Source organism: Dendrobates tinctorius, unplaced genomic scaffold (genome assembly GCF_039654945.1).
Source record: "Dendrobates tinctorius isolate UK_male_01 unplaced genomic scaffold, ASM3965494v1 ptg000155l, whole genome shotgun sequence".
In the NCBI taxonomy this organism is placed as follows: domain Eukaryota; kingdom Metazoa; phylum Chordata; class Amphibia; order Anura; family Dendrobatidae; genus Dendrobates; species Dendrobates tinctorius.
The window spans coordinates 4,279,285-4,306,105 of NW_027361822.1; the positions used below are offsets into that span (position 1 = coordinate 4,279,285).

At 48.7% G+C, this 26,821-nt stretch overlaps 1 protein-coding gene across 1 annotated transcript in view; it reads right to left on the reverse strand.

The window, feature by feature from the left end:
* The window catches only part of LOC141051168 (uncharacterized), a 255,536-nt gene that overhangs the window by 110,627 nt on the left and 118,088 nt on the right, over positions 1–26,821 (reverse strand). Inside the window, 5 exon segments of the mRNA XM_073548033.1 lie at positions 320–410; positions 1,380–1,477; positions 1,569–1,692; positions 1,775–1,954; positions 12,475–12,617. Coding sequence (XP_073404134.1) covers positions 320–410; positions 1,380–1,477; positions 1,569–1,692; positions 1,775–1,954; positions 12,475–12,617 — 636 coding nt within the window.

Here is a 26,821-nt window from a genome sequence, read left to right on the forward strand (position 1 = left end):
ACCATTTAATTTAGTCAATTTAAAAGTTTGCTATCAAAATTTTCTACCAGTCCGATCAGACGTTAATATTCTGTGTTACAAACCCCAACGAGATTATCACACAATTCTACAATCCAGTGTTTTACCTAAGATACCCTGCAATAAATAGTAATAGTGCATGAAAATAACATAAGGTACTTGGCTAACAAAACAGTGTGACCAATATGAACACGCACCTACATATTGCATACATACCAACTTATATTCTAGTTCATTAGGTTTTTAATCCAATGACTGAGTATAATCTGTGACTTCTCTGCATTTAGTGGTCACTACTCACCTGTGCCGTTATCTGTAGGACTCTCCTCTTTACACCGCTCATCACCCCTCACATATGTCTCTGCAGTATCAATATGAGTCAGATCTTCACCCTGAAACAAAGATTGTAAAAGTCACAGACAGGTGGAAAAGTTGTGTGAATGATTTAGAAGAAAAGATGAAATAGCTGCAGGTCTCCTGTATAAATCCAACATGTCGGCTTCCTTATTCTAACCAGCAGTCTCCATAACCAGAAAATTGTGAGAAAAATCAAGACAACATCTGTAGTCTATGATCATTTTTTTCCTGTCATCTACACCAAATATAGAACATACTCGGAATGGTCACATTATTAGAGACACCCGCTTGGACCTCCTTTGGTCTTCAGAACCTCAGCAAATTGTTATATTGTCAACTTTAAAGAGTATTATTCCTTCTGCATGAGTAATGCCCTTGACCACAGGAAAGGCTTTTACAGTTGCCACAATATAGATGAAGGTGCTAACTTGCTCGGAACAAGTCATTCTTACTTGTAAAGCAAATGTCCTATAAGATTAAGATCTGAACACTATAAGGACCGGGTAAGAAAAAAAATAAAAAATGTACTGTCATGACCATTGGCCACAAAGCCTAGGTAAGCTCCTGAGCTGAAGAGCTGTTTCTTCAGACACTATAGTTGTAGATCCAGCGTTGTATTCAGCTGCAGGACATGAGTATGCACCGCCTGTTCTTAGAACGACTCTTGACAAACAATTGTAACTTCTTTAATTCATGAGTTGCTTGTTTTCTTAGGATATGTTTTTGCATTGTATGTAATAAATGTTTAAAGTCGATCACATCACTTTATGTTCCCAATATAATAAAGATTCTCATTGCAAATGTTCACATAAAAGTGATCATTGGATTTCCTGCTGCACTGAGTCACATTTCCATTCACGAAAAATTATATTAGAAAGGTTCCGGTGTCTCTAATAAATCGACAGTTCAGTGTAAAATATTGATGGTTAAAACAAGCCTGAAGACAAGATCTTCACAGCCCTCTACACATTAGAGGGGAGATCTCATGACACCTCTCCACCTACCTGATGATTCTGAGGAACATTGGGATCTTCTTGTTTACAGTCCTGTGGAGGAAGAGGACGGGGACATCTCTCTGGTGTTTTCTTCTCACTGGATAGAACTGGCGAAAACATGTACAGGGGCTGAATAATTTATTTACACTGAGATAATTATAGGCGGTGTGTATTTAGTCCTGTCCACATGTCTATTACCTGGTGATGGGAGGGGCTGGGGAACCTCCATCATGATGTCCTTGTACAGATCTTTATGTCCTTCTAAATACTCCCACTCCTCCATGGAGAAATAGACAGTGACATCCTGACACCTTATAGGAACCTGACACACACAATGACACCGTCATCTCCCAATCCCTTTATAGCGTTACTGTATAATGTCCCAGCATTCCCAGCAGTGTCACCTCTCCAGTCAGCAGCTCAATCATCTTATAGGTGAGCTCAAGGATCTTCTGGCCATTGATGTCCTCATGTATCAGGAGGTGAGGTGGAGGCCCTGTGATTGGGCTCAGGGGTCTTCCCCATCCCTCAGACACAGGGTCCTGACAGCGCTCCCTAGAGGTCTTCTTCACAACTGTGTAATCCTGGTTATAGAGAGACACAATAAATTTCACTAAAGACATTTCCAGAGCCCTCACCTCTTCAATTCTGTCCACCTGTTAGTCCCATTGTAGTGCCGCAGTAGCACGCTGCATAGTTATGAGGCAGTGACCCAGCAAATTTTCAACATAAAGTCCTTTTAATATGTTTACTTCACAGCATTAAATGCCCAATTCACACACGTGCATAGCATTAACATCCATTTCATAGCACTACATAGTACCAAGTATCGTTCGCAACCGGACATATATCCTCTGGATTACGTAGTCCCTAAACATGCTAGTCCACCTTCATGACCAGTTGCCATGGGCGACTGCATCGCCAAGGTAATGTCTCTTTACTCCCAGCTTTCCGCAGTACGATATCCTTCAGTTTACAGTCACTAAACACGCTAGTCCTCCTTCGGGCACAGGACAATCTACCTCCATTTCACCACCGGATGCACCTCCGAGACTAGTTACCTTGGGTAACTGCACCGCTGTGTAAACTGGGGGTGCCAGGCATCTCACCTCTCCTGGTTGTTTGGCTCCGCTGGCCTGTGTTGCCTCACACCACAGATGGAGCACTGCAGAGCCAACTGCTCCAAACACCAGACTGACACTGACTTTCACCCTGACCTGACATCCATACCCTATACTGCAGGATTTTTAACTAGCAACCTGTGGCCTTCAGCCACATGGAAAACCCAGACCCAGAATGAAACAGACTGCACGACCACTATCCTGCAGTCTGTTTCAAAATACGAAAACCCCAGAGCAGGTTTTTACCAAAATCTGCCTTGGACACTAGAATGCCCAAGACTAACACTTATTTTTAGTCTGCATTGCAATCACAGCTATGCCTGAGACTTCAATGCACTATCATGGCCTCTATATGCCTCCATGCACATCCTGGGGAGACCCCACAGTGACCCCTACCTGTGATACCAGTCACTACCTCACAATTATAGTCACGTTATGTGACCGTAATGCACCCCCATGGCCTCAACACGCCTCCGTGTTCATCCCGCGGAGAACACACACCGGGCCCCTACCTATGACACCGGTCACTGCCTCACATATCCCCCCATTCAAACCTGTGGGGTTGAACACTTGTCACCCCACATGGGAGTGTGACAGGGCATCTGCATGACCCTGTGACATCCCCACCTGAAACTGCACCGAGAAACCAAAGTAGGGACCGGACCCATACCACTCCTTTGGGTTTCTCCTGCATACTTCATTACTGGACCACCCCATTCTCCATTGCAGATGACACGCCCACTTTCCTGATTAACAGTAGATTTGAACCAGTTTTGGGTGGTCTCAACCTTGTTTATTTGGGTTCACTAACCCCACAGCTCATCCTATCACCTAAGTACCTGCCTTCTGGCCCTTGATACAGTTTCCTCCGTACCCTTACCCATGCCTCGGTGACTATGTCACACTGAAACGCTCAAAAGAAGAAAAAAAGCCAGCTCACCTGAAGGCATGTGTAGTGGATAGCCCGGACCACGTGCAGTCTTCACACAATGACCAAGGAAAAAAGAAAAAGAAAGGTCCAGCTTTGCAAATTCAAGTCCAATTTATTGTTAAAAACAAGTCCAAGACAGAGCAAAAATTGGTATGTTCACATGAGTAACAAGTAGTAGATTACGCGTTTCGAACAATAGCTTGATCTTTCTCAAAACCACTGAAACGCTGCTGTCTGCCCCAGCAACTTCGTGCATACATCTGTATTACATCTCACCTAAACCTGAGCCTCCCGACATTGCTGTCTAGCGAGAACTCTATCGATTCTTCCCTGACACTCGGCCACATTCTTGGCCGGTGCCAGAGGGTTCCCCCATGCGTATGTCCCCAGTCATCTCTGCAACCACACACTTCCGGTTCCTCCCGGCTTTCTTTTTATACAGGCTTTTTTTGCATGAGAACCCGGAACTGAGCTGTCCCGAATCTACCAGGGGACATTTCCCGCTAGGGATTCAGTGGGGTCTTCACAACCTCTCCTGCTACCACCTCTAGATGGAACCTATCAGGTTACACTCTGTCCCTAGGTTGGCGACTCCTATAACAGGTATCCCTGACTTGGGATCTTCGGGTACTGCACCCGGTACAGCATTTATCAGGGGAGGGTCAAGCTTGGTCGTCCAAAGAACCAGAACAGGGGCAAGTCTCTTCCCAACACAGTCCCATATGGAAGGGTCTTCACCACTCCCACCACATGTTCACCGTCCCCACATGATGTGAAAAAATTAACCTCCGACGTCGGGTACTCCCAGATTTCCCCATGGATACCCATCACCTCCACTTACCACCCTTTGGATTTGTCCACGCCAACCAGGGACCCATGTACCAAAGTTACTACGCTCCTCAAGTCCAGGAAAGCATCCGTTTGTCACCCATTAATGAGTACCTTACACAGCTGGGCTTTGGTACCAGCAGCGTCTGTAGTGGCGATGCAGATTGGCTGGGCAAACATAGATACCCAGTGAGTATACTCGCAGTCCTTGGACTCAGATTTCAGGGAATCACTGCAGCATGACTACACCTCGGAGCGGCTCCAGGAGATACAGAACCCTTGTCATCCTTACGTCGGGTTACCCCCTCAACATGGGCTCGGACCTGGCTAGCCCCAACAGAGGTTTGAAGACCTTTTCGATGCTCCTGTGCTGGCGAGGCCTGACATATCAGCTGAAGTGGAGCAGTGTCCCGTACATTGTCCTGAGTGGCTGTATACCACTCAATCCATGTTATCAGCTGGTCCAGAGAGCCAAGGTCCCGTAGCCCCACCCGACACTGCATGGCGGCCGGCAGAGCCCTCATTAGCTTGTCGACCACCATTCTCTACTACCATCTGGGCCAGGGTCAAAGTCTCAGGCTGGAGCCATTCCTGCACCAACTGCAATAAGTCATTCGCCTGAGTCCTGGAGGGACAAGACTCCACAACGGACCACTGGTACACCCTCTGATCGCCCCTTACCTTAAAGGTATCTTCCTTACACCGCTGATCATCTGGTTGCTGCTACAGTGCCTCTTGTTTCTGCCATGGGAACTGCAGCATCTCTTGCTGCTACTGGTCTCATAGCTCCTGCTGCTGCAGCTTGAACTGCAGCGCCTCTTGCTGCTCCCGCTGGAACTGCAATGCCTCTTGTTGCTGCCACTGCAACTGCAGTGCCTCTTGATGCTGCTGCTGGAACTGCAGCCCCTGCTCCTGCTGCATGAGGATCACCTGCTTCAAAAGCTCCTCCATTTCTCTCAGCAGTCTTCAGCTGTAGCAATACAGGCTACATGCTTAAACATGCCAGTCCACCTTCATGACCCGTTGCCATGGGTAACTGCACCGCTGTGTTAATGCCTCTTTACTCAAAGCTTTCCGCAGTACACGATATCGTTCAGTTTGCAGTCACTAAATAGGCTAGTCCTCCTTCGGGCACAGGACAGTCTACCTCCATTTCATCGCTGGGCACAAGACCATCCACCTCCGAGATGCTGCGGGTAATTGCACCGTTGTGTAAGCTGTGGGTGCCAGGCATCTCAGCTCTCCTGGCTGTTTGGCTCCGCTGGCCTGTGTTGCCGCGCATAGGTAAAACGCAGCAGAGCCGACTGCTCCAAATACCAGACTGACACTGACTTTGACCTTGACCTGACATCCGTACCCTATACTGCAGGGTTTTTATCTAGCAACCTGTGGCCTTCAGCAACATGGAAAACTCAGGCCTGGAATGAAACAGACTGCACAACTACCATCCTGTTGTCTGTTTCAAAATACAAAAACCCAAGAGCAGGTTTTTCCTAAATCTGCCTTGGACACTGTTAGCGTGGGTGGTCAGGAGTGGGAGCTCCGAGAGTGGACCCTCTGGACCGTGGCACCGAGGGACCCCGGGCGAGCTGCCAGGTGGAACCGACCCCTATACAGGGACCGTTAGGAGCAGGCCCAGGGGTTCGAGTACCACGGTAGCCGGTACCGAGAGGGGCGGCTCAGGATGGACCGGAGTAAGACTGAGACTGGAGTAGGACGGCAGGAGCACTGAAGACAGGACTGGAGTAGGACGGCAGGAACACAAGGCAGGACTGGAGTAAGACGGCAGGAACAGTGAAGGCAGGACTGGAGTAGGACGGTAGGAACACAAGGCAGGACTGGAGTAGGACGGCAGGAACAGTGAAGGCAGGACTGGAGTAGGACGGCAGGAACACAAGGCAGGACTGGAGTAGGACGACAGGAACACAAGGCAGGACTGGAGTAGGACGGCAGGAACACAAGGCAGGACTGGAGTAGGACGACAGGAACACGGGTAGCAGGACTGAGAAGCTGCTGTGAGGAGCAGCCGAGACAGGAACTGCAGGAGCAGAGTGTGCACGATGGAGCGAGGCCAGAGTGTCAGGAAACACAACGATCAGGCGCCTCCCTCAGGGGGAAGCGGCCTGATATGGCCCCGTCTGGTCAGCCATTGGTCCAAATGTGCTTCCGGGTCAGGGCACAGCCGGAGCATAAGAAGCAGGAAGGAGGCGCGGCCGCGGCCTATGGCGCATGCGCATAGCATGCAGGGAAGGCATCGGTCGCGGGTCTGTCTCAGGTGACCGCCGCGGCCGTCGGGTGGAGAGAGGCTGCGGCGTGGGAGCGGAGGGCGACTGCGGCGTGGGAGCGGAGGCCGGGTGAGTATGGCGGAGCGGTGTAACAGTACCCCCTCCCCTAAGCCGCCCCCCCCGGAGATTAACAAGAAACCTCTTGAGGATACGGGGAGCATTAATATTCTCCCGAGGCTCCCAGGATCTCTCCTCAGGACCAAAGCCCTTCCAATCAACGAGAAAGAAAGTCCTACCTCTAACCCTTTTCACAGCGAGGATGTCCTGCACTTCAAAAACGTTGTCGGCACCCACCGGCTGAGGACCAAGATCAAGCGAGGAATGGAAACGATTCAGCACCACAGGCTTCAGGAGAGAGACGTGAAAGGTGTTCGGGATCCGGAGCGAAGCAGGCAACCTCAATTTGTAGGCAACTTCGTTAATACGTCCCAGAATTTCAAACGGACCGATGTAGCGTGGACCCAACTTGTAGGAGGGCAGTTTTAGTCGGACGAATTTGGAGGAGAGCCAGACCTTGTCGCCAACACGATACGGAGGAGAATCCAACCTCTTTTTGTCTGCATAGTTCTTCATCTGATCAGCGGATCTCTTGAGTGATGTGTTGGTCTCAGCCCAAATCTTAGAAAATTCCGAGGACAAAGCATTGGCCGCGGGTACCTCAGAGGCAGGGGTTATCGGAAGAGGGACACCAGGATGTCTGCCAAAAACAATGAAAAACGGAGACTTGGCCGAAGACTCACCAGCATGGTTGTTATAAGCGAACTCTGCCCAGGGGAGTAAGCTGACCCAATCGTTCTGGTGGGCGTTAGAGAAGTGGCGTAAGTATCCCGTAAGCGTCTGGTTGGTACGCTCTACTTGTCCGTTGGACTGTGGATGGTAGGCCGAGGAGAAGTCGAGGGAAACGTTCATAAGCTTACAAAGCGAACGCCAGAACTTGGAGGTAAACTGAACCCCTCGGTCAGACACAATGCGTCGAGGTAGTCCATGAAGCCTGAAGACTTGATGAATGAAGATCTCGGCCAGCTCCGGCGCTGAGGGAAGACCGGGCAGAGGGATGAAGTGAGCCATCTTGGAAAAACGATCCACCACCACCAGAATGACTGAGCAGCCCGCAGAGCAGGGTAGGTCGGTGATGAAATCCATGGCGATGTTCTCCCAAGGAACCGTAGGGACAGGCAACGGAAGCAACAAGCCAGACGGAGATCTCCGTGGTACCTTGTTCTTTGCACAGGATGGACAAGAAGCCACAAAATCAAGTACATCTTGGCGAAGTGAGGGCCACCAGTAGTGACGTTTGATAAGATCAAGGGTCTTCTTAGTTCCGGCATGGCCGGCCAGTTTGGAGGAGTGCCCCCATAGAAGAACCTTTTGCTTGAGATTCTCTGGCACAAGCGTCTTGCCAGGCGGAGGAGTAAGCCAGTTCACTGGAGCCACGGTGATGATCCTAGTGGGATCAATGATATGTGACGGTTCCTCCGTGGATTCGTGTGGTTGGAAGACCCTGGACAGGGCGTCGGCTTTGGAATTCTTGCTGCCGGGACGGAATCGGAGCTCGAAATCAAATCGGGCAAAAAATAAAGACCATCTGGCCTGGCGAGGGTTTAGTCTCTGGGCAGACTGGAGATAGGCCAGATTCTTGTGGTCCGAGAAGATGACAAAAGGATGGACAGCTCCTTCCAGGAGGTGGCGCCATTCCTCCAAGGCCAACTTGATGGCCAAAAGTTCCCGGTCACCGATCGAGTAGTTACACTCGGATGGAGAAAAGGCCTTCGAGAAGAAGCCACAAGGGTGCAGGCGACCGGAGGCGGTTCTCTGGGACAGCACCGCCCCAGCACCAGTCGAGGAAGCGTCCACCTCGAGTACAAAAGGTCGATCGCTCACAGGGCGATGCAGGACCGGAGCCGTGGAGAAAGCCCGTTTTAGGGACAGAAAGGCCTCCTCTGCCTCAGGAGACCAATCCTTGGAAGTAGACCCTTTACGGGTGAGCACAGAAATGGGTCTTGTGATCGCGGAGAAGTGGGAGACAAATTGCCGGTAATAGTTGGCGAACCCGAGGAATCGTTGTATCGCCTTTAATCCGACGGGGCGAGGCCATTTGAGGATGGCAGACAACTTCTCGGGATCCATCCTTAGACCAGCGTCGGAGATAATGTATCCCAGAAATGGCAGAGAGGTCTGTTCGAAGAGACATTTCTCGATCTTTGCATACAGACGGTTCTCCCGAAGACGCTGAAGCACCAGGCGGACACTCTTTCTGTGGGACGAGAGGTCCGGCGAGAAGACGAGGATGTCGTCTAAGTACACGACCACACAGGAGTACAAGAGATCCCGGAAGATCTCGTTGACGAACTCTTGAAAGACTGCAGGAGCATTGCAAAGACCGAAGGGCATGACCAGGTACTCGTAATGGCCATCTCGAGTGTTGAAAGCGGTCTTCCACTCGTCACCTGCACGGATACGGACCAGATTGTAGGCTCCTCTGAGGTCCAGCTTGGTAAAGACCCGAGCCCCTCTGAGACGGTCAAACAGTTCCGGAATGAGTGGAAGAGGGTACCTGTTCTTGATGGTAATCTCATTCAAGCCCCTATAGTCAATGCATGGCCGTAGAGTCCCGTCCTTCTTTTTGACGAAGAAGAACCCGGCTCCCGCGGGCGAAGAGGATTTCCGTATAAAGCCTTTGGCGAGGTTCTCTTGGACGTACTCGGACATGGCGGTGGTCTCCACGGGAGACAGAGGGTAGATTCTGCCCCTTGGGGGGGTTGAACCAGAAACAAGTTCAATTGGGCAGTCAAACGGCCGGTGTGGAGGGAGGACCTCTGCTTCCTTCTTATCAAAAACATCGGCGTAGGAGCTGTAAGCTGGAGGAAGACCCGGGAGGTCTGGAGGTGACCGTGGAGCGGCCGCCAGGCGGACAGGAGTCAGACAGCGAGCTTGGCACGGGTGCCCCCAGCGGAGTATCTCCCCAGAAGACCAGTCGAGAACAGGCTGATGAGTCCTTAACCATGGAAGACCGAGTAGAATGGCGTGAGAGAGCTTAGGTAAAACGTAAAAGGCTATCTTCTCTCGATGTAAGGCTCCGATTTGCAATTCCACCTCTTCAGTGACCAAGGTGACGGTCACCTGTAGCGGTTTGCCATCCACGGTGGCAATCTGAATTGGGTTAGATAGAGTGACTACAGGAATTTGGTATTTGTCTACCTCTTCCGGCCGAATGAAGTTACCCGCTGAGCCCGAATCCACGTAGGCCACCTCGGAACCACGCCTCCCTCCTGAAACCAAAAGCACAGAAATCGTAAGGGGTTGAGAGGAATCATCATCATCACCTAGGAAGGCCTCTCTTACCTGACCTAGGTGGAGTCGTTTCCCTGTCTCTTAGGACAGGTGCGGATATAGTGTGACGAATGACCGCAATAGAGGCACAGACCTTGTGCCCGTCTCTCTCTGACGTAACTCGGCCAACCTGAGATGATCTATCTGCATGGGCTCACCCGAAGAGAGGGAAGAAGATCCGACTGAACGTGAGCTGGCCGACTGAGCGAAAGGAGGAACTGACCTGGAGGAGCGCCTGTCTCTCACTGACTCCCGAGCGCGCTCCAGGAAGCGCAGGTCAATGCGGGTAGCCAGCGAGATAAGGTCCTCTAAGGTGGACGGGGTATCTCGACCAGCGAGTTCATCCTTTATTTTACTAGAAAGACCGCGCCAGAATGCCCCCACCAAAGCTGCGTTATTCCAGCCGAGCTCAGAGGAAATAGTGCGAAAGCGAATAGCGTACTGTCCGACCGTGAGAGAGCCCTGGTGTAAGTTAAAGAGTGACTCAGTGAGAGAGGCTAACCGGCCCGGCTCATCGAAAACCTTACGAAACGTATCCAGGAAAACCGGGAGACTCGAAACGACCGGGTCGTCACGTTCCCAGAGCGGGTTTACCCAAGAAAGGGCCTCTCCCTCCAGATGGGACATGATGAAGGCCACTTTGGCCCGGTCCGAGGGATATTGCTGCGGCAGCCATTCAAAGTGGAGACTACACTGATTTAAGAACCCCCTACAGAGCTTGGGATCCCCGGTGAAACGAGGCGGCTTGGCGAGGCGGGGCGTCGGATGAGCAGCAGACGCAGGGGGAGGAGTCGGCACTGCAGCGGCAGCCTGGAGGGCCGACAAGCGACTATCAAAGGAGGCCATGTAGGACAAAATGTGGGTTTGAGTATCTTGCTGCTGGCCCAGCTCCTGTTGGAGACTGGCCAGCTGAGTGGCATTTCCAGGATCGGCCACCTGTAAGGCCGACAAACGGGTGTCCATCGACTTCATGATTGACATAATGCGCCCCTGATTCTCCCGTAGGAATAGCAACTCTTTCTGGGTAGCAGCCGTAGTACCGGCGGAGTCCATGGCCTGATTGTACTGTTAGCGTGGGTGGTCAGGAGCGGGAGCTCCGAGAGTGGACCCTCTGGACCGTGGCACCGAGGGACCCCGGGCGAGCTGCCAGGTGGAACCGACCCCTATACAGGGACCGTTAGGAGCAGGCCCAGGGGTTCGAGTACCACGGTAGCCGGTACCGAGAGGGGCGGTTCAGGATGGACCGGAGTAAGACTGAGACTGGAGTAGGACGGCAGGAGCACTGAAGACAGGACTGGAGTAGGACGGCAGGAACACAAGGCAGGACTGGAGTAGGACGGCAGGAACAGTGAAGGCAGGACTGGAGTAGGACGGCAGGAACACAAGGCAGGACTGGAGTAGGACGGCAGGAACAGTGAAGGCAGGACTGGAGTAGGACGGCAGGAACACAAGGCAGGACTGGAGTAGGACGACAGGAACACAAGGCAGGACTGGAGTAGGACGGCAGGAACACAAGGCAGGACTGGAGTAGGACGACAGGAACACGGGTAGCAGGACTGAGAAGCTGCTGTGAGGAGCAGCCGAGACAGGAACTGCAGGAGCAGAGTGTGCACGATGGAGCGAGGCCAGAGTGTCAGGAAACACAACGATCAGGCGCCTCCCTCAGGGGGAAGCGGCCTGATATGGCCCCGTCTGGTCAGCCATTGGTCCAAATGTGCTTCCGGGTCAGGGCACAGCCGGAGCATAAGAAGCAGGAAGGAGGCGCGGCCGCGGCCTATGGCGCATGCGCATAGCATGCAGGGAAGGCATCGGTCGCGGGTCTGTCTCAGGTGACCGCCGCGGCCGTCGGGTGGAGAGAGGCTGCGGCGTGGGAGCGGAGGGCGACTGCGGCGTGGGAGCGGAGGCCGGGTGAGTATGGCGGAGCGGTGTAACAGACACTAGCATGCCCAAGACTAACACTTATTTTTAAAAAAGGCTGCACGGCACTCTGAGAAAAAGAGGTGCACGAATAGGATAACACTCCAAAATAGTCCAAAAAATGAATTTGGCACTCCACTATTAATTGCAGAAAAACATCAATAATGTTTACTAACGGAAAGTGCTTTATCTCCAACACTTCAGTGCAAGTACCCTCGCGCTTTACCACATTATTCTGATAGTCTATTTGTCAGTCTTATCTGACCTGTTGTGTAGTCTCTGAAAACAGAAGATTATTTCTGATGAAGGCCTAGTGTTGGCAGAAACGTCAAATATTTATACACAGTGGATGTACCTCAGTTAATAAAACATTATTGATGTTTTTCTGCATTTAACATTTAATTTTAGTCTGCATTGCAATTACAGCTTTGCCTGTGACTGCAATGCACTCTCATGGCCTCCATATGCCTCCGTGCACATCCTGAGGAGAACCCACAGTGACCCCTACCTGCGATATTGGTCACTGCCTCACAATTGTAACCACAGCTACGCCTGCAATGCACTCCCATGGGCTCAAAACGCCTTCATGCACATCGTGGGGAGAACACACAGCGACCCCTACCTGTGACAACGGTCACTGCTTCACACCATAGATAAGAATGATGTAATGTGACGTCATCAGAATCTCTCACCTCTCCAGTAAGCCAGAAGAGGACCTCTAGGGTGAGGTGTAATATCCTCTCCGCCATCTTGTCCCTATCCATCCTTGTAGAGTCACTCAGGAGAATTTGCTTATATAGAAGATCTCCACTGATCGGATCCGATATTGTAGGACCTGTATGGGGAGAAAATGATGCATCAGTATTATATTAGAGAACTACTGACTAATGATGGACGGGTGCTCATTGCTCAGGTTGAGCAAATTAGAATGCTCAGGTGCTCGGCCCGAGCAACGAGCCCAATGTAAGTCTATAGGAAAGGCGAGCATTTTTCTGGCACCCCCCCGGCAGTCTTTAACCCCTTCACGACCTTTGACGCCACGTAGGCGTCATGAAAAGTCGTGCCAGAACGACCCATGACGCCTATGTGGCGTCATGACTTTAAAGCCCCCCTGCGGGTCGGGTGACCTAGGTCACTGAAAGGTCACCCGACTCGCAGATACAGGGGGCTTTGTTCTTTGCCACAGGGGGCGTGGCTTCGCCCCCACGTGGCTACGATCGCTCTGATTGGCTGTTAAAAGTGAAACAGCCAATCCGAGCGATAGTAATAATTCATCAATGAAAATTGATGAATTATTACAATCCAGCCAAGGCCGATGCTGCTGTAGCATCGGACATGGCTGGAGACACCGATTCCACCCCCCCACCGTCGATCGCCCCCCCCGCAACTGAATGACAGCGGCGATCTGCCGCCGCTGTCATCATCTGCCCCCCTCCCATTCCCTCTGCTCCCCGCCAGCTTCCGATAACCCCCTCACCCCATCTCACCTCCCCCGGCACCTTCTAAGTCCCCCTGTCGCTACCGGTGTCCGGCGGGTCCGGTTCATGGGCGCCGCCATCTTGAAAATGGCGGACGCATGCGCAGTGCGCCCGCCCGAATCTGCCAGCTGCAGATTCCATACTTTCATTTTGATCACTCTCACAGTGATCAAAATGAAAGAAAAAGTAAATAAACCCCCCGATTATCACCCCCATAGGTAGGCACAACTAATAAAGTAAAGAAAATATTTTTATTTTTCCATTAGGGTTAGGGTTAGGGTTGAAAAGAGGGTTAGGGTTGAAAAGAGGGTTAGGGTTAGGGTTGGAAAGAGGGTTAGGGTTGGAAAGAGGGTTAGGGTTGGAAAGAGGGTTAGGGTTAGGGTTGGAAAGAGGGTTAGGGTTGGAAAGAGGGTTAGGATTGGAAAGAGGGTTAGGGTTGGAAAGAGGGTTAGGGTTGGAAAGAGGGTTAGGGTTGGAAAGAGGGTTAGGGTTGGAAAGAGGGTTAGGGTTGAATTAGGGTTAGGGTTGGAATTAGGGTTAGGGTTGGAATTAGGGTTAGGGTTGGAATTAGGATTAGAATTAGGGTTAGGGTTGGAATTAGGGTTAGCGTTGGAATTAGGGTTAGGCTTGTGGTTAGGGATGTGTTAGGGTTAGGGCTGTGGTTAGGGGTGTTGGAGTTAGAATTGAGGGGTTTCCACTGTTTAGGCACATCAGGGGGTCTCCAAACGCGACATGGTGCAACCATTGATTCCAGCCAATTTTGCGTTCAAAAAGTCAAACGGTGCACCCTCCCTTCCAAGCCCTGACATGTGCCCAAACAGTGGTTTACCCCAACATATGGGGTATCAGCATACTCAGGAAAAATTGCACAACAACTTTTGGGGACTAATTTCCCGTGTTACCCTTAGGAAAATAAAAAATTGGAGGCTAAAAAATTATTTTTGTGGAAAAAAATGATTTTTTCATTTTCACGTCTCTGCATTATAAACTTCTGTGAAGCACTTGGGGGTTCAAAGTGCTCACAACACATCTTACATACGTTCCTTGGAAGGTCTAGTTTCCAAAATGGGGTCACTTGTGGGGGGTTTCCACTGTTTAGGCACATCAGGGGCTCTGCAAACGTAATTACGACCGCAGACTATTCCATCAAAGTCTGCATTTCAAAACGTCACTACTTCCATTCCGAGCCCTGACGTGTGCCCAAACAATGGTTCCCCCCCACATATGGGGTACCAGCGTACTCAGGACAAACTGGACAACAACTTTTAGGGTCCAATTTCTCCTGTTACCCTTGTGAAAATAAAAAATTGAGAGCTAAAAAATCATTTTTTGAGGAAAAAAAAATTATTTTTTATTTTCATGGCTCTGCGTTATAATCTTCTGTGAAGCACTTGGGGGTTCGGTGTGCTCACTACACATCTAGGCAACTTCCTTATGGGGTATAGTTTCCAAAATGGGGTCATTTATGGGGGGTTTCAACAGTTTAGGTACATCAAGGGCTCTGCAAATGTAACATGACGCCCGCAGACCATGCCATCAAAGTCAGCATTTCAAAATGTCACTACTTCCCTTCCGAGCCCTGACGTGTACCCATACAGTGGTTTTCCCCCCACATATGGGGTATCAGCGTACTCAGGACAAACTGTACAACAACTTTTGGGGTCCAATTCATCCTGTTACTGTTGTGAAAAAAAATTGCGGGCTAAAAATCTTTTTTTTGTTTGAGGAAAAAAATTATTTTTTATTTTCACGGCTCTGCGTTATAAACTTCTGTGAAGCACTTGGGGGTTCAAGGTGCTCACCACACATCTAGATAAGTTCCTTGGGGGGTCTAGTTTCCAAAATGAGGTCACATGCCGGGGGTTTCTACTGTTTAGGCACACAGGGGCTCTGCAAATGTAACATGACACCCTCAGACCATGCCATCAAAGTCAGCATTTCAAAATGTCACTACCTCCCTGCTGAGCCCCGATGTGTGCCCAAACAGTTGTCCCCCCCCACATATGGGGTACCAGTGTACTCAGGACTAACTGTACAACAACTTTTGGGGTCCAATGTATCCTGGTACCACTGTGAAAATAAAAAATTGCGGACTAAAAATTTTTTAAGAAAAAAAAAAATTTTTTATTTTCACGGCTCTGCGTTATAAACTTCTGTGAAGCACCTGGGGGTTCAAAGTGCTCACTATGCATCTAGATAAGTTCCTTAGGGGGTCTAGTTTCCATACTGGGGTCATTTGTGGGGGAGCTCCAAAGTTTAGGCACACAGGGGCTCTCCAAACACGACATGGTGTCCGCTAACGATTGGAGCTAATTTTCATTTCAAAAAGTCAAATGGCACTCCTTCCCTTCTGAGCCCTGCCGTGCGCCCAAACAGTGGTTCCCCCCACATATGGGGTACCAGCGTACTCAGGACAAACTGGACAACAACTTTTGTGGTCCAATTTCTCCTGTTACCCTTGTGAAAATAAAAAATAGCGTGCTAAAAAATCTTTTTTGAGGAAAAAAAATGATTTTTTATTTTCACTGCTCTACGTTATAAACTTTTGTGAAGCACTTGGGGGTTCAAAGTGCTCCCTACACTAGATAAGTTCCTTAAGGGGTCTAGTTTCCAAAATGGTGTCACTTGTGGGGGAGCTCCAATGTTTAGGTACACAGGGGCTCTCCAAACGCGACATGGTGTCCGATAACGATTGGAGCGAATTTTCCATTCAAAAAGTCAAATAGCGCTCCTTCACTTACGGACCCTGCCGTGCGCCCAAAGAGTGGTTTATGACCACATATAAGGTATCTGTGCACTCAGGAGAAATTGCCCAACACATTTTAGGATCCATTTTATCCTGTTGCCCATGTGAAAATGAAAAAACTGAGACCAAAAGAAAATTTTTGTGAAAAAAAAGTACTTTTTTTTTTTACCGATCAATTTGTGAAGCACCTGGGGGGTTCAAAGTGATCGCTATGCATGTAGATAAGTTCCTTGGGGGGTCTAGTTTCCAAAATGGGGTCACTTGTGGGGAACCTCCAGTGCTTAGGCGCACAGCGACTCTCCAAACGCGACATGGCAAGCGCTAAATATTCCAGCATATTTTCCATTCAAAAAGTCAAATGTGCTCCTTCCCTTCCGAGCCCTGCCGTGCGCCCAAACAGTGGTTTATGACCACATATGAGGTATCAGTGTACTCAGGAGAAATTGCCCAACAAATTTTAGGATCCATTTTATCCTGTAGCCCATGTGAAAATGAAAAAAATTAATGATAAATGAAAATTTGTGGTGCAAAAAATAAAATGTCCATTTTTTCCTTCCACGTTGCTTTAGTTCCTGTGAAGCACCTGAAGGGTTAATAATCTCCTAGAATGTAGTTTTGAGTAGCTTGAGGGGTGTAGTTTTTAGAATGGTGTCACTTTTGGGTATTTTCTGCCATATAGACCCCTCAAAGTGATTTCAAATGTGAGGTGGTCCCTAAAAAAAATGGTTTTGTAAATATTGTTGTAAAAATGAGAAATCGCTGGTCAACTTTTAACCCTTATAACTTCCTACCAAAAAAAAAATTGTTTCCAAAATTGTGCTGATGTAAAGTAGACATGTGGGAAATGTTATTTAGTAACTATTTTGTGTCACATCACTCTCTGGTTTAACAGAATAAAAATTCAAAATTTGAAAATTGCGAAATTTTCAAAATTTTCGCCAAATTTCTGTTTTTTTCACAAATAAACGCAAAAATTATCGACCTAAGTTTACCACTAACATGAAGCCCAATATGTCACGAAAAAACAATCTCAGAATCGCTAAGATGCGTTGAAGTGTTACAGAGTTATTACCTCATAAAGGGACACTGGTCAGAATTGCAAAAAATGGCCAGGTCATTAAGGTCAAAAAAGGCTGGGTCATGAAGGGGTTAAAGGGACTAAAAATTGCAGAAATCGATGGACACAGTGCTCAAATGACATGGGAACAGCACAGGGAACGATCCCTGGAAGCATTTCTGACTCCCAGGTCACTGCTATGAACAATGTTGTCAGAGTCTTATGCCACTTTTACAGACTCACAATAAAACATACAAAAAAGAAACCAAAATGGATTTTCCTGGGAAATATGTTAAGGAACATCCTTTCCAGGGTAATAACTTGTACATAAGGCAAAATAAATAACCAAAAACAAAAAATGCTCCTCCACACCTTGGGAAATGTTCACATGTAACGTTTTTGATGCGTTTTTGAACTTTAGCATTGCTTTCAACCAAGACAAATGCTTTCACTGGGAAATGTCATTTTAACATTTTACAACCTTATCTGGCTATGTGGTGTGTGACACATCATCAGACACATCCTGTTTCATTTATGAAGGAGGGACTCTGAAAGTCACAAAGCCTATTTTTATAGGGCCATCAGGTGGCCTTTACTATTCTTAAAGGGCCAGCAGTCAGCCCTCACTATTCTTAGAATCAGAAATGGTGAATCCATTGCTCGAAAAAGCAAATATTTATATTTTTAAAATTTCAAAAAATTTATTTAATGCATATTAAAAAAATTCTAGTGTGCAGATGGCCAGAACTAACATTAGCCTCGTGTAGCATAGACAATCCTACGCGTTTCAGCATAAAGCCTCATGGATTCCATGTTCCTGCCTGGGCCTAGGCAGTTCCGTGCACTGGGTGTGGACCCATAGGTTTTCCTCAGAACAGGGCAAGTAATGAGCAAAGCTGGATGAAATTGCAAGGAGCAGTTGCTTACATCTCTCATGAATAAGGTAATCCCAACTAAGCAAAGTTGAGTTACAGTTTAAGACGGAATAAGCAGCCAGGAGACCATCTCTACACTGAGGGGACTTCAAGCTCTGCAGTACAAGTGGTTTCCCTACTGAGGATTGCACAGAAGAGAGTTTTACAAGGATTAACCACACTGTGGTGCCCATGCTTACCATCTGCTTTTCCAGCAAATTGCTCTGAAATACACAGATTGACATAGAGGATCCTTTAAATGGGTGTGCTGAAATTTTTCTTTTCTCTTTCACTATTCTTAGAGATCCATCAGCCGGCTATGCTTTGTTGTTTCCATTATTAAACAGTGGGTCTCCTATACTGTTATTGCATATGCAGTGAGTGGCAGGGCTGCCAAAAATTAGGGCGCACCCCAATACCCCTTTGACGAGATATACATGAGAGCCTCATGAAACAATGTTCCCATTATTAGGAAGTGGGTCTCCCATACTGTATGCCTATGCAGTGAGTGGCAGGGCTGCCCAAAATTTGGACGCACCCCAGTACCCCTTTGAAGAGACGTACAGGAGGACCTCCTGAAAACAATGTTCCCATTATTAGGAAGTGGGTCTCCCATACTGTTTGCCTACGCAGTGAATGCAAAGCCTGGCCAAAATTTTGGTGCACCCCAATACCCCTTTGAAGAGACAACATGAGGGCCTGCTGAAAACAATGTTCCCATTATTAGGAAGTAGGTCTCTCATACTGTTTGCCTATGCAGTGAATGCAAGGCCTGGCCAAAATTTAGACGCACACCAATACCCCTTTGAAAAGACTTACAAGAGGGCCTCCTGAAAACAATTTTCCTGTAACGCTTGCGCCCTGACTGACTGACGCAAGCGTGGGGGTGTGTGGCCCCACTGGACCACAAACCAGACTACCATGGAAGGCGCGTAACTAAGCAGCTACCTTGGTGTTCACTGGAGCCTCTGATGGTGAAGTTAGGCTTGTGCGGCAGGGTGGTGCCTGGCTGTGGCTGCTGATCCCACTGAGGGACTGGATACTGCAAGCAGATGCAGGCTAGTACAAACTGACACAACGGGTACTCTAGCAGGCACGGCTTGAGATACTGGCAGGCAGGCGGGCACAGCTGAGACACTGGCAGGCAGGCAGGCACAGCTGAGACACTGGCAGGCAGGCACAGCTGAGGCACTGGCAGGCGGGCATGGCTGAGGCACTGGCAGGCGGGCATGGCTGAGGCACTGGCAGGCAGGCGGGCACAGCTGAGGCACTGGCAGGAACTGACTCGGTAGTGACAGGACAGAGACTCGGACTGAGACAAGTAGTATATGTGTTTGAACATATACACACTATATATGACAGCTATACTGGGTGGGCAGTAACCCTGATGAAGAAGCACGTTTTGCTTTGAAACGGTTTTTGGCCCCAGCTAGGCTCCGTAGCCTTAGCCTGTGACGTCACACGCTGTCAGTGCAGGACAGTGTCGGCCCCCCCTCAGCTGTGCATCCAGGACGCTACCGGCCAGAGCTATCCTGGCTCTGCCCAGCTCTTTTCTTTACTTGCACCCCAGTCAGCCAGCTCATTCACTTCATCCTCCCAGCTTCTCACCTGCTTATCCAGCATTTCTGTGGATCATTCACTGTGATCAGCACAGCACCTTCATTCAGCAGAGCTAGGGTAAGTTTGTATAAGTCCTTTACTGTTCGGCTACTTTCACACATCAGGTTTTCGGCGTCAGGCGCGATCCGGCGTCGTGCCGGAATGCCGGATCCGGCAAATGTTTTGTAAAACCTGATGTGCCGGATCCGGTTTTCTGCCGGATCCGTCTTGTTCTTGACAGACAAAACCGGATCCGTCTCATCCGGTTCATCCGTTTTTCTATCCGTTTTTTCGACGGATTACGCCGGATCCGGTTTTTAAAATTGACCCTTGTGGCCCCTCAAGGCAGAGTACACTGGCAGGATGACAGAGTGTGAAAGATTTGTGCCCTAACCAAACTTGTGTACCTTCTGGACCAACAGTATATACCTTTGCCAACCAAAGTTGGCTATCTTGTCATGGTCTTACTATTTTTAGCTTTAGGCCACAGGTGTGTACCTGGTTGTGTTTTATGCAAAGTATTTCACCTTTTAACAAAAGTTGTGTACATTGTTAGGAAATCACCAACAATAAACACAACTTTTTAGGTGAAATACTTTGCTTCAAACACAACCAGGAACACAACTGTGGCAAAAAGCTAAAATTTACCCACAGTTATATACCTGGTTTTGAATACCTTTTTACCTTTGAAATACCCTGTATTTAACCTTTTTTTTAAACATAGTTCGCCGCAGAAAGAAAAGACAGACAACCATTGTGAAACGATAATTTAACTTTTATTTACATTTTTTTTTTTTTTATGTTTTTAAAGTGCAAAAAACTTTTTTAATAAAGGTTTTAAACCCAATGGGCATTTTTATTACAAAAAAAAAACATTACAACTCTGTGTATTGTGGGGTGGAAATACTGCTGGAGGGGCTGCGGGACACTTCGACACTGGGTGTGTGGAGAGAGGACTGGGATCGTGGTGGGGAAGGAACAGTTAGAGGTGAAGGTGTGGAAAAAACTACAGAATGGGTGGACATGTGGGAAGCAGAAGAGGTGGTGGGTGGTGGAGTGGAGGGTTGGGCAGGGACTGTAGGAGCAGATGATGTTGATGGAAAGTTGTATGGGGAAGGAGTTTGTTACGGGGAAGGAGTTTGGTATGGGGAAGGAGTTTGGTACGGGGCAGGTTGCTGGAAGTGGGGAGATGACTGGTACTGGAGAGGTTGCTGGTACTGGGGAGGTTGCTGGTACTGTGCAGGTTGCTGGTATGTAGTAGGAGGGGGAGGATGAAAAGTGGCTGGAGGGGGTGCAGATGTAATAGGAGGGGGAGGATGGAAAGTGGCTGGAGGGGGTGCAGGTGGAGGAACTACAGTGGTGGGAGGTGGAGGTTGGGAGGTAACCTGCTGTAGAGCACCGTGGCACGAATGCATTACATGCATCTGCTGGGCAGGAGAGAGCGTTTCCATGCGCTCCACAACAGACCTGAAAAAGGTGTGGTTTGGCGAAGATCTTGCTTCTGAATGCATGGTTTGCAGAAGTGTATTCACCTCCAGAATGCTGGAGTTGATCTGCTGAAAGCCTGCGGAGATTTGCTCTGACAAGACTTTGAGACAGTTCTGGAAAGATGCATTCAGATGCAATAACTCTTGCGCATAACTCTTTTCCTGACCCCTCTGCCGCTGCCGCCCAGTACCCGCAGGTGTACTAGAGGCGGCAGGGGCAGAAGGGTGGGGTAAAGGGAAAGCAATCTCCTCACCAGCAGCTTCATGTAATGTAGGCGGCCACGATGCTCCTGTGCTGGTGGATGGGACAGATGGGTCGAATGTGTGGGAAGGCAGGGAAGGTGCAGATGTACCAGGGCGGTCGAAGTGTCCCTCGGTGCCGGTCTCCTCAGGGATCGCCTCAGAAGGGTCCAATCGTGCAGGCTCCCGAGTGCTGCTCACCATGCTGTGGAATAAAGAGAAAAAAAAACAATTAAAATACTGACATGGTATGGCCCTGGCTGAAAAAAAAAAGTTACATCTTTTTCACATGTGGTGTGTAATATTTACCTTCTGGTGAGCATTGTTTCCCGGAGGAACGACAGGGCTCGTGCGTACTTGTACTTGCTCCTGCGTCCTCCAGATCCACTCGGGGCCCGCATCTCTTTATTGAACTCCTTCTTGAAACGATCCCTCACAGACCGCCACCGATTCACAATTCTGTTCCCTGAAACGAGAAAGGAGTGGTTAGTATACAACATCAGTGTTTCACAAACTCCAGTCCTCATGGTCCCCAGGGGTCATGTTTTCAGGATTTCAATAGTAAATAGAAATCCTGAACACATGATCCGTGGGGACCACGAGGACTGGAGTTCGGGAAACACTGGTTTACATCAAGCAACCGTTACTGTATATACTTACGCTCTTTAATCTGGTCCCGAGCTTCGAGGTCCTCCCAGCGGCCCACAAGGAGAGAACAGATTTCCTCCCAGAGTCGTCGGGTAATGATCAGGTCAGCGTGGCGGCGGTCAGCCATATTCCAGAGCGGCTCCCTTTCTCTGACGAGATCGATGAGGCGGTCCACATCAATCCCTCCATCCTCAACGTCAGAGTCGGGAGCACGCTGTGAAGGCTGTTAAAGAAAAAGACAAAAATAACATAATTAGCCTCCACAAAAGAAATGAAATAAAAAGTGCAAAAAAAACAAAGCAAAAATATTTATACTTACACGCTGGTGACCGCCGCGTTGCTGTCGCCGACGACCCTGGGAGGCACTGCGAGGACCTCTTGGCCGAGCACCAGATTGGGAAGACTAGAGAAGAAAACAAAAAATGTTATGAGTTTGGATGTAGGCATTTGTTTGCTGTGTGTGGTCTGCAGAACATTGTTTTCTATGTGTTGTGTGTAGTGTGATGTTGTGTTTCTGCGTTTGATGCAAAAAACTTACGAATTGTGAGCCCACTCCAAGCGTCTGTCCACCCCTTCCTTCTTCTTCTGGGAGCTCCTCTTCATCTTGTGATTCCTGTTTTGAAATAAAAGGCAATGAATAGACATATATTACAGAGATGATGGATTTTGGAAATAAAAACTTACCGTCAAACGCTGACGATGCGAGGGAGGGCTCCCAGAAGAAGATGTGCTGTCCTGTTGATGGCCAGACTCCATGGCTGTGGGTATTGCTGCTGCCAGTGATGCCATTTCTGCTGCTGCTGCTGCTGCATCTCTTTGGCGGCTGTTGAATAAAGAGAAACAAAGGGCCAATGAATATCTTGATATTCCATGGCCCTAGTTTGGAGGAATGGGGGATTTGATAATTACCGTCTCTCATCTGCTTCTGGACTCCCCTCCCGTTCAGCATGCTGCTCCATTTGGGGTGTTGCTGATGGTGCTGCTGCTGCAGATGTCTGCTTCCTTCTCCTGCGCCTGGTTGCTGTCTTGGGTGGCATGTTGGGTGTGGCTGAGGGTCCCATTGTCTTGCTTTTATATATCTCCTGTGGGCAGAGCTACTGAGCATGCCGGAGACAAAAAACGTTACAGTAGACGTTTTTTCCAGACGCCGGATCGCGACACATTGCGACACATTGCCGGATCCGGCGAAAACCGGATGAAACGCATGGCCATCCGGCGCGATCCGGCGCAAATGCAAGTCAATGGGGGGGAAACCGGATCCGGCATTGCATTTCGCCGGATCCGGTTTCTGTCAAAAGCGCCGGATCGCGCCTGACGGCAAAAACCTGATGTGTGAAAGAGGCCTTCATCAGTGTATCTTGCTGTGGTAGATTTTTATCTCCTGCATGCTTTGAGTATCGGGCTTATGTGTGAAAGGCAGAACTTTCACTTTCACTTTTACGTTATCATCTTTGAATTGTCCTGTGAGCGCGGTGCCTTTCTCTATTTACTTAAGTAGTATATGTGAACAGGCAGGGGGCTGTTCACACTGGCGGTGCAGGAACTGGTTCGGGAAGGACGGGAACATAGACATATGAGGGAACAGGTTGGGACCTGTTCACACTGGAGAAGCTGGTACTGACTAGGAACCAATACAGATGGGTAGGACAAGGATCCGCAAGATACGGCCCAGAAGCAAAGCAGAACAGCAGGGTTGCAGAGCAGAGTAGAACCGCAAGCAGCGGAGAGGCGCTGCAGTTTGCAGTAAGAGGTTCTGCAGCAGCAGGAGCTACAGAAAGCAAATAGAGCGTAACTGTAAGGTATGCGGAGAGGAGCTGCAGCAAGAGGTTCTGCAGGAGGAGTGAAGCAAAGTGGAACCGCAAGGTATGCAGAGAGAAGCTGCAGCAAGAGGTTCTGCAGCAGAAGCGGAGCACAGGCAGAGCCGCAAGAGTGAGGAGCACAGGCAGAACCTCAAGAGTGCGGAGCATAGGCAGAGCCGCAAGAGTGTGGAGCACAGGCAGAGCCGCAAAAGTGCGGAGCACGGGCAGAGCCGAAAGAGTGCGGAGCACAGGCAGAACCGCAAGAGTGCGGAGCACAGGTAGAAACACAAGAGTGCAGAGCACAGGCAGACGGCGAGGACACAAGGATAGACATTGCAGGGAAAGGAGCCACAGACAAGGAGGCCAACAGACAGAGGTTAGAACAGAGTTCAGACTAGGCAACGTACAGGGCAAGGCACAGAGACAGTGATAAAATGGACAAAGGTATATAGGACAGAGTTCAGACAAGGCAAAGTACGAGTCGGTGCACAGGAACAAGGACACAGACCAGGATATTCTGCCTCCTGGTGGGCGGAACGAGAAATGCACAAGGCACAGAGACAGGGATACAGAGACCAGGGTATTCTGCCTCCTGGTGGGTGGAGAACATGACACAAAGCACACAGAAACAGATCTTGGTATGATGCCCCCAGAGCAGGCAGAGACAGGACAGGACCTGGCAACTCAGCAGCAAGGCACTGCCTGAGTAAAGGCATTACTCAGGCAGCTTCCATCGGGTGGAGCTGTCTTAAATATCTGAGGCCTCTTGGTAATTGGCTGAGAACACCATAGGCAGGTGCACACTGATTCTATAACCAGAGAGTGCCAGAGCCGTCCCCCCATGCACACAGCCAGGAAGTATACAGAGAACAGGCAAGAGGCATAAAGCAAGGAGCCGGCAGCAGACAGATCTCACAGAATGGCCTCGAGTAGTGAGTAAGCCTGGTGGAAGATGGGAGGCCATGCAGTGATGCCGGCAGGGTTGTTATAGTTCCATTAGAAAGTGGGTTTCCCATACTGTTTGCCTATGCAGTGAATGCAAGAGCTGCCAAACATTTGGGCGCACCATAATACCACTTTGAAGACATAAAGCAGGACCTCCTGAAAACAATGTTCCCATTATTAGGAAGTGGTTCTCCCATACTATTTTCCTATGCAGTGATTGCAAGGCCTGGACAAAATTTAGACGCACCCCAATCCCCCTTTGAAGGTCTCATGAAAACAATAATCAGAAAGGATTAAAAATACTCCGGTCTCAAGATGGGTTACAAGGCTGAAAATAAGAAAGAATAGAAAAAAATTAACCCATCTTGTCTCTGGAGTATTTTTAAACCTTTCTGATTTTAATATACTTTTCTGTTTGTTTTTTCATGTTTTTAGCACTGCAGCTGATGATGAGTTTTCCTTTGAGCTGTGCCGCTGTCGCTTGAATCGATGCCGTTCTTCATATCGCAGATTTCATATTCTTAGCTTAATTACCAAATATATATGTTTATTATTATTATTTTGTTTTTTCATTACATTTTTTACAGTTTGTCTTATGTATATTCATTTATTTTTATTTTTTCATTTTTTAATGGTCTCGGTGATTTCATTAGCCTGGCATTTTGCTAGGCAATGAATTGATGCTCTGTAGGTATACATCATTATGGCTCTCTTTAAATGTATTACATTGGCATACTTACATTTACAGCAATATGACATTCATTGTTAGGGCTTCATGTTATTTATTTGGTAATTCTATATACACGTCCTTAGCTAACATGGCATAATACAGCTTTACGTGTTCTATTTACATCGCCTCTTTGTGTTGCGCGTGTCGTCGGTGATTCCGGTTGACCCCTGCCCCGGAAGGTGTCGGTACAGTTCGATGCATTCCACTGACATCATTGGAACATTTGTACCTGGAATGCATCGCATCCGCGACACCGGAAGTGACGGTGTGGCGCCGGGAGTCCCGCCCCCGTGCTCACACTACGGTTGATTGACCATCTCGACAGGACGGCGGCATATTTAAACACGTAGATCATGAGGGATTACACTGCCCCCTGAGGAAGCAGGGTGCGAAACGCATGTCGGGGCTTCACCTTCACCATAGGTATGAGACCTTTGTGATTTGTTTATTTGATGGTTGCAATTAATAACTGCTGATAGACTATTATGTCCTGAAGGTTTTTTCCATAGAGGGAGCCTTGTGCATTTTTCGGCTTAATTGCACTAGTCTACCACCTTTATGTGGGTGGTGCCTCTATGCACTTTCTTTATATATGAGGATACATGGGGTTTTATTCTATGTATCATTATCTAGCACCCATTATTTGATGTTTAACATGCGTTTTTTTTAGGGTACCGTCACATTTAGCGATGCACCAGCGATCCCGACAACGATACGACCCGGTCAAGATCGCTGGTGCATCGCTAAATGGTTGCTAGTGAGCTGCCAAACAGGCAGATCTCACCAGCGACATAGCAGCGGTCAGCGGTCGCTACTTACCTCCCGCCCGCGTCCATGCGTTGCTCGTCGGCGCCAGCCGACGAGAAACGGACCAGGACGTTCTCGCGCGATCAGCGATAACCAGCGGGGGAGCCGGTCGGAGGTAAGTATCACACATAGCGATATCACTAGCAATATCGCTGCTGCGTCACAAAATCGGTGACGCTTTAGCGACATCGCTAGCGATCTCGCTTAGTGTGACGGGCCCTTTATGCCTTTTGTTTACATATTTCCCGCTCCACTAGCATGGCTGCATCACTGTCCGTCTGTTGTTGATTTTATATATATCTCTAATCAAGTTTTGTAAATTGTATTGTATGATATCTTGTCAAGTCCTGTCTAATTATCAATATTTAATAAAGTGATTTTTCTCTTTTTGAATACAATGGGACTTTTATAGTTTTTTTTGTCATTTTGTTAACACATCTTAAGGAGATTTAAGCTCTCACTTTTTCTTTGATGCATTCTTACTGTCCCATTTTAGTAGACCTGTCTGCCTCGGGAATAAGAGATAGAAAGTTCTCCTTGTAGTGTGAGTCTAGAAGTGTCACCAACCAGTAATGACTGTCACCCAAAA